Consider the following 8,897-nt stretch of genomic DNA (forward strand, 5'->3'; position numbering starts at 1 on the left):
ACTGGTTTATTCTTTCTGAATACAACTTTGCGATACACTTACTTTCAACAGTCGCGCAATAACAAACGCTATAATTCACAACAAATGTCTCACGTGCTCGATTCAACAATACTCTGTCCGCATACAATTACTCATTACCCTCCTCGCCTCAGTTCTTACTGGTTTATATACAAGACTACAGTATATCTAGAAGGATCCCGAGATTTAAGGAAGGGGCGTGAATGTTCGAGAAGGACATGGCGTGATAGTAGTCACGTGACCTCCGCCGTCGCAACAATATTAAACTGTAGAATCATACCGCTAATAACAAACAACAACATACTTCTTTAAATAAAAATATAAAAGATACTATTATTCAATTTAAACGATCTAATTACAAACAACTTGGATAAAATGTTAATTATTAACTGATATTTCTTCCAAGTTACTTGTAATTCGATCATTGCCTGAAGTGGGCCTAAGGTCGAAACGTCGCAAATAAAACTAATTTAGTAAAAGCGTGGACAGAATTTTCATTGATTTAATTAAATAGTTAACTTGTCTATTTATATAAACTAACTCTACTCTTTAAAAAGTTAATATATTTACAATACCTGAAGCTTAACTGTCAACACGCGATTATTGCTAAAGAACTTCGAGCGAGAGTACTTCGCTGTGTGACATCACTACGATTGTTTAGGCCGATAGTCATCATTGTCTTACTGTACAATTAGTGTTAATATTTTATTATACTTACTATATTTGATAGGCGTAGTAAAGACTGAGCAGGGTAGAATAATTTAATTTTTAAATTTTATATAATTATTAGGAATAAAGTCTAGAATATAATGGCAAACTTTATTGCTTTACCATTAAAGAAAACATCTGAAGTAGACTTAGTTCAACCTTTGAAAAACGTTATAGCGTCTTACTTTAGCACGGCCGATGAGCCAGTTGATTGTAATGAAGCATTGAAAGAATTAAATAAACTCCGTATGAATTCTACATGGAGAACGCTGGACAAAAATGAAAACTCGTTGCAAATAATGTGCAGATACTATGATCAGATAACTGCTCTTGATGGAAAGATCACACCCTCGGATATCCAAATCCCTTTTCGATGGAAGGATGCCTTTGACAAAGGATCTTTTTTTGGTGGATATACTAGTCTTACATTGTCAAATCTAACTTATGAGAGAGTGTGTATTCTCTTTAACATAGCTGCAATGCAAAGCCAGATTGCAGCAAGCCAGGGAAATGAATTTTCTAATGATGGGGCACTTAAATCTGCAGCAAAATACTTCCAACAAGCATGTGGAATATTTCAGCATCTGAAAAACACAGTTATGTCCAGCATTCAGCAGGAACTTACACCAGATATTCAACCTGACACTCTTGGAGCTCTTCAAGCTCTCATGTTAGCAGAAGCACAAGAAAGTTTTTTCCATAAAGCAGCTGCAGATAAAATGAAAGATGCTATTATTGCCAAAGTGGCATCGCAGTGTGAAGAATTGTATGCAGATGCACTGAAACAGTTACAAAAAGAATCCTTGAAACATCTATGGGAGAAAGACTGGATATTAAATGTAGCAGGAAAACAAGCAGCTTTTCATGCTGTTGCTGAATATCACCAAGCTCTTGTTTGTAAAAGCAAGAAGGAAGTTGGTGAGGAACTAGCAAGACTGCAACATGCCAGTGAGTTGATGAAAACTGCAGAAACTCGTGGAGGGACAGCTTTTAATTTCAGCGATTATGTTGGAAGAATTAACCACTCTTATCAAGAGACTAAAAAAGATAATGATTTCATTTATCATGCTCGTGTTCCCGACTTAAAATCATTGCAACCCATTGGAAAAGCTGCACTAGCAAAACCAACGCCCTTTTCTGAGAAATTGAGCTCAAATTTCCAGGATTTGTTTAGTGCCCTAATGCCTGTCCCTGTCACTCAAGCAATTCAAACTTTTGATGTTCGAAAAACTGAGATAGTAAATCAAGAGATAGGAAAAATGAGAGAACAAACTCAAATTATGAATGGTATTCTAGCTTCTTTAAATCTTCCAGCTGCCATTGAAGCTTCATCTGGCAATACCCTACCCCAATCATTGAAAGAAAAAGCTAAAGCTGTTTCTGATACTGGTGGGATCCAAACTATTTATAAGTTAATTGAAGAGCTTCCAACTCTATTGCAGAGGAATAAGGACATACTGAATGAATCTGAACAAATGCTGAATGAGGAAGAAATGTCAGATAATCACTTACGAAACCAGTTCAAAGAAAGGTGGGCACGTACACCTTCAGAAAAACTTAACCAGCCTCTAAAAACTCAAATAAGCAAATATAGTGAAATTATAAATAATGCTGTTAAAGCAGATGCTGTTGTCAAGGAGAAATTTAATAAGCACAAGAGTTCTATTGAGCTTCTCGGTTTATCAGAGGCTGAAATTTGTAGCAGGCTATCATCTGGTGGTCCAGTAACTGCACTAGAAAACAGCCCAAGTGTTCAAGAACTGAGACGTTTGATGCAAGATGTAGAACAAATAAAATCTGAAAGAGAAGTGCTTGAAACTGAGTTTAAAAGTACCACTGTAGACATGAAAGCAAAATTTATTGATGCACTAGCTCAAGATGAAGCAATAAATGAACAGTCAATTTCTGCAGAAACTCTCAATGAGTTGTTTGGTCCATTACAAAAGAGGGTTCGGGAAAATGTTGATCAGCAGGAAAAGATAATTGCAGAGATTCAGCAGGTCAACAGCACATTCTGTCAAGAAAGGCAAAATGATCAAACCTCGTGCAATAGAGAAACAATTATGAAGGACTTGGCTGCAGCCTATGATGCATACATGGAATTGACCAACAACCTTAAAGAAGGTACCAAGTTCTACAATGACCTGACACAATTGCTTGTTAACTTTCAAAACAAGGTTAGTGATTTTTGTTTTGCACGTAAAACAGAACGAGATGAACTGTGTAGGGAACTTCAACAGAGTATTGCCAACAAACCAGTCGAATCAGCCCCTTCGCTACCCACCCATCATTCTTCTGAAAGGAAGGAACTACCAGCAAGACCACCACCTCCACAGGCCTCACCTCAAAATTCATTTATACCTGTTTCAGCTCCATATCCTGTTCAGGGTAACGTGCCACAGCCACAAGCTCCATCTTGTATGCCTTATCCACAGTACCCACACTATCCTGGTTATGCAACAGTTCCTATGCCTGGAGGTTACAATCCTTACAGCTATGGTCAACAACCTGGTATGGCCCCTGCCTATCCACCAGCTCCAACTAGTTACCCACCCTTTGGTCAATATCCAAGTTATCCCCCATACTCTGGAAGTTATCCATATCCCAACCAGCCCTGGAATCCACAGTGAGTTGGGAAATTTTGTTAATTAACACTTAAAAGATTTTTGGAAAAATATTATGTAGTCCAATACATTTGTCTTCAGTAAAATATAGAAAAGTAACAGTTTTTTAGAAATAGGGTTTCTTCAATGATTACACAGTCTTTAATTGAATAAGCAGTGCTTACTAATAACAATTAATGTGAAATTTATGCTTATCAATATACACACACACACACATATTGACTAGTTTTGTTTGTTAATATTGAAGTGTTTTAAAAGAAAGTTTGTGATATGAATTGGTTGGTGTGTTAACAGGATTTAAATACTGACGAATAAATTTGTCGTACATATCTTTTATGATTGCTTAATTTGTTTTAGATTTAAATATTAATTTAATGAAAGAAAATTTCAATAAAAAAAGGTATTTACAGAGTGTAATTTATCACAATGGCATTGTTTTTAGTTTTTATCATACTGGAGGCTTACAGAATGATCATGCAGGGCATTAATTAACACAGCATTCAAAATAAGGCCTCGTAAAATTAGTAGATTGATTCTTACATATGTTGAGTACTTTGTGTAGGAAAATAATAAAAGTTTCACTCAAGTAAACTTGGTGTTGAATGACATTTAAAAAAAGTACCTTTAAGATGAAAAGTTTGATTTAAAAGTTAATCCACCACCAAGAAAAAAAACTTGTTTTTTTAAATTTCTTACCCATAATTCTGAATCTTGTTTGTTATGTTACTTTTCAGTTATTTAGGAATCCATTCATTATACAAGTTTATATTGCCCTTGGTGTTACCAGTTATGGTAATGTTTGAGAGGTGTAAATCAACTAATTGAAACCTTTATCAACCATATTGTTTCTATTAGATGTTTGGATGATATTCAAAAATCTCTCTCTGGCCCAAAATTTCACATATTAACTATTAAAAAGGTAGAATAAATTGTGTCACAGAAAGTTGTCTCTGATCTTTATTGATTCAAAATTCAGGTTTAATATATTTAATCTCTTAATCCCTTTAAACTTTTCAGGTTATCCTTAATCTTCATTTCTTTAAAAGGAAATTAAAATTATCATATAACTATAAAATGTTAAACACATTTCATTGATTTCTAATTGACACATTTATAAAAAATGTAGTAAATAAACATTTATTAGTGACTTCATATTTAGTTCGTATCTGTGTTGGTAGCTTGCTTTGATCAAAAGTTATTAAGTGATATTTTTTCTAGACCTGGTTTTTATTTTGAATGAAAGATCTTGTTAATAATTTCAGTTTTTTGTACATGATAATAAGTTTGTATCATAGTTAAGAGTAAGAAGAGAATCTTAATATGAAACCTAGTGTAATTTATTACTGTGGTTTTTGTTAACGTAGTCTAAAATTATAGGTTTATATGTAACAGAGTAAGTTGAAGTATTCGGTACATGTGCATATAATTTTGTATTTTGTTACATATAGAAAATAAAAAATCCTTAAACTAATCATTAAATTTATATCTGCTATTGTGTGTCAGAATAATATTACAGTTTTCTTCAAAAAATAGCCCACAAGACTGCTTGACTCTGTAGGTTTACCTCATTTTTTTTAATGTAAATATCTGTAATATTTCCAGTTCCTCTGCATCCAACTAAGTTTTGAAATATTCTTTACAGTTACTGTCCTAACTACACAGTAAAAAAAAACAGTGTACTTGTATATTACTAACAATGTACAATGATTTGGCTCATGGGAACAAAGCTACATCCAACAATCCATAGTATTTGTCATATTATATTAAAAAAGAAATATTTATATTTTATATAACTGTTGCCAATATCCATTATGTATATATTCACAAGTTTTTAATCTGTTTTACAAAGTCAAATTTTTTATTTTATTCACAACTTTTCACGGGATTTACCAGTCATCATCAAGTTTATTTACAACCGATAAAAACTTGTGTGAATTTTAAAAACAGTTCTTTATAATATTTAATTAATGTTACATATGTATTTAAAAGAAAAGTCAAATAACTTTCTCTCACTTGCATTTTATGTTCTTATAAGCAAGATTTAAAATCAAGTTAAGACTCAATCCCAGCAACATTATTAATATATTTATTTAATAATTACTGAATAATGTAAAATTTTCCTTAATCACTAATGGCTTTTCACAGAAATTTACTTTCTATCTGAAACTGCAAGTGTTTCCAGAAATGTGTTATTTAATCACATGATTAACAAAGCGAGTTACCTTCACCAAAATAATACTCAAAAAGTGAAATCCAATCAATCAGATTTCTCTGTAAAAATTTGTTGATACTTTAAACATTTAGAGGTGTACATAGGTCTTCCTCTTTACACAAAATTTTAAGAATATCATGGCTGAGGTTTGAAGATTTCTTTAGAAAATAAAAATTGTCACATAAGATAAAATAATCCAGCACATATAAAGTAATTAAGTCAGTTTTAACAAACACTTTTAGAATATTTCTTGGAATGTTTTTATATGGGTAGCTAAAACAACCTATGAATTATAAAGACAAATATAAAAATGAACATTTTTTTTTTCAAACTATTATTGTGGACTTTGTTAGGTGTGCTACTTTGAGTTTTTATCATGTTTGTATTGATTTTTTAATCGTCATAGTAGTGTTTATATTATTATAAACAGCATGATATGTCCATAAAGGTGAGGTGATGTTTCAAAAAATGTGTAACATGCTGTGTAAGTTTAAAATTACCCTATATGTGAGGTCATGGTATTAAATTTTGATGATATGATAATCGTTCAATAAAAAGACAGTGGTTGTTACTATACCACAGTATAATGATTTAATAGAGCAAATACTATATATATATATATATAAAACATAAGTATGTTAAGAATAGCTGCTTAATAAGAAACATTGTTTTTGTTAATTTCATGCGTGACTTGTTTTTTTTTCTAATGTAACTTTAAAGTCTGAAAACCTATCATATAGACCTTAGTGTAACTCTCAAGTGAAGAAAATGGAACTCCAGCCCGCACGTGATTAACGTAGTGAGGTGGTGGTTTCCATTTCTGACGCACGGTTTGCATAAACATGGGGGTCAAGAGGCGTGCATGTTTTGGATTATCGTAGGTCATTGGTCCCCAATTATTTCTGGATGAAGGTCGCTTAATAATAACTAGAAAACTACGGGCGACATAGGTGAATAGCTTAACCAATGCCACTCCATAAAGGATGTATATTGAATATAAGTACATCTCTGGATTAAACTATTCTAGATCAACTTTTAATAAAGGGGTGTCGGAGTTTGAGGTACAGGATTTCTGAGGCCGGTCGTGGTTAACTAAGATCGTGTTTGAAACACTGTGCTGGATAACTGGCAATCCGTTGCCATTGGTTACTAGCCTCGAACTAGAGACCTAGAGTTTTATTTCGTACATTGCAACGTCATTTAAGTCCACCTGAGATTGTATTTAGTTAAACCTGCAGTACTCTATTTTATTTTGGGGGGGGGGGTAAATAAGATCTTAATTTTACAAGAGGGAATCCTCAATAGTCATGGCTGTAATTAGATCTCAAATCGATCAAGATATGGAACTATGAGCTAAAATTTGTACTTGAAAAAAAACTCGGAGCCATTCTATGAGCCGCGGCTAAAAAATACTGTTCTGTCCAAGATTCTGCTTTGATGAAAAATAGTTTGTGCCTAATTTTATTATATTGTCGTAAGTATATGACGTCTATGCGTGTTATTAAAAAAACAACAACACTGTATTATATTACATTTTAAACTATCTCGGTTGCAGTGTACTCTGTCGTGTTTACCATAAAGGCGGACGTGGTACGCTGGTTGTTTCTAACCCCAGGGACCCTAATGGGCGTATTTTAATAAGGGTTTTTGCACACTGGATTCAGTGATATATTATTTTGTAGGGTTTTCCTCAATATAATATAAATAAATTAGATATAAACATGTTGATAGTTCGTCATATTTCAATATTTACCGTAGTGCCTAAAACATACAAAATGACTGGTCATGGAAGGGGACGTATACAAAATTAAAACCGTTATGAGCGAATTTTACTAACTTTGGTTAGGCTTTTAACACTTGTTGCATTCAAAATATGTTGCATATTAAACAACGGTTCTCGCCAATGAACTAGAATCGAACATTAACGCTGGTTTTTATTTTTTTTCTTGTTGCATTTGTTTTTCAAAATTACAACAATTCATTGTAAAACGAAGTTGGATTAATTTATGTTAACGTTTTGAAAACACGTTAATAGATTGTTTTGAAGTTTTAAATATATGTCCATGCAGAATTATTGCTTTTTAAAGGAAATTGAAAACGTGTATATATTGAAAAAGTGAGAGATAAAATGATGAATATCGTTCTTAGTGTTTTGGAAGACATTTATACTTAATGATGATTCTACAAATGCGTTTTGTTTCTGTGGTCCAAAATTAGCTTTCCTATATTAAAATTTACTAACTATTGAAATACAACCATACAGTTTTCAACGTTATGTAGCCCAACTCAAACAGTTTTTTGACGCGTTAGTTCACGTTCTCTGCAACGTGTCAACAGGTACTATGATGTCCTTATCCTGGTCTTTAGCTGCGTGATGTTTGCTATGGGTGTGTGATACACGATATCCTTAACATACCCCCCACACTTGTTTCCTGTAATGGCGTCTGTAATTACGCTGCACCACAGACACTGACTTGGTCTCTGCAAGCCAAACGATGCATTGAGCCTTTTCTTGCACGGTAGCCATTTTACGGGGAAACACTATTCACTGGAGTAGAAAATAAACATGACAATAAAAGCTGAGTTGGGCTAAAAATGTTGAGAATTGCACGGTCGTATTTCCTTAGTTATTTAATTATTAAATTTTAAAATAGAAAATATAATTTTGGACCACCCTGCTTACATATTACTTAGTGTATGATAACATATTGTTCAGTAATTTCTAGCAAGGTACTTATTACATGTATTCGTATTATTAGATATTTCTAGTAAATTCTCATTTTCTTCTTTAAAAAAATCCACTGTTGTATGAACATTTTTTGTGGAACAACGATGATGAATATATATTCATAGATACTTTGATTTCATTGTTTTAGGAGATAAAGAATTAGTCGATAATTCGAAGTTTGCAGAAACGTTCAATCCTAAAAATGTACGTAAATCACAAACATTCTGAAGACCAGAAGAGTTTGCATCATTATTGTTTTTAAGATAACAATGTAATATTTTAATAGTATTTCTATTGATTTTTTTGTCGTATTATGATTTTGCTCAGTAAAGAAATTAACTTTCTTTTTATCTATTTAGAGTTTTATTTTTGTTTAATTCTTGTAAACGATCAGTTATTTACAGTGTATAATATTATTCAAATCAAAACTGTATAAAATAAATTTGTGAAAAACAAAACTGGCGTCTGTAATATCATTGACGTTAAAACGCTAATGTTATATTCAGTTGATGGACGTTAACATGAATGGTAACGTGGGTGCAAATACGGATAGATCACGAGCCGAGCACGTAATATTATAATCGTTTCATATCCCAAGAGATTCATA

At 32.6% G+C, this 8,897-nt stretch overlaps 1 protein-coding gene across 1 annotated transcript; it reads left to right on the forward strand.

Annotated features, from left to right (window-relative positions):
- The first annotated feature begins 629 nt into the window (after positions 1 to 629).
- On the forward strand, positions 630 to 8,694 carry LOC106472649 (programmed cell death 6-interacting protein-like). The gene is made up of 2 exons (XM_013933304.2): positions 630 to 3,352; positions 8,439 to 8,694. The coding sequence occupies exons 1-2, from the start codon at positions 828 to 830 to the stop codon at positions 8,443 to 8,445; spliced, it is 2,532 nt and encodes an 843-aa protein (XP_013788758.1). The 5' UTR covers positions 630 to 827; the 3' UTR covers positions 8,446 to 8,694.
- Positions 8,695 to 8,897: the final 203 nt, after the last annotated feature.

Source organism: Limulus polyphemus, unplaced genomic scaffold (assembly GCF_000517525.1).
Source record: "Limulus polyphemus unplaced genomic scaffold, Limulus_polyphemus-2.1.2 Scaffold5491, whole genome shotgun sequence".
Lineage (NCBI taxonomy): Eukaryota > Metazoa > Arthropoda > Merostomata > Xiphosura > Limulidae > Limulus > Limulus polyphemus.

What these genes read in the sequence shown, in the direction of transcription:
- LOC106472649 (XM_013933304.2), top strand. Translation starts at nt 828, where the DNA reads ATGGCAAACTTTATTGCTTTACCATTAAAGAAAACATCTGAAGTAGAC.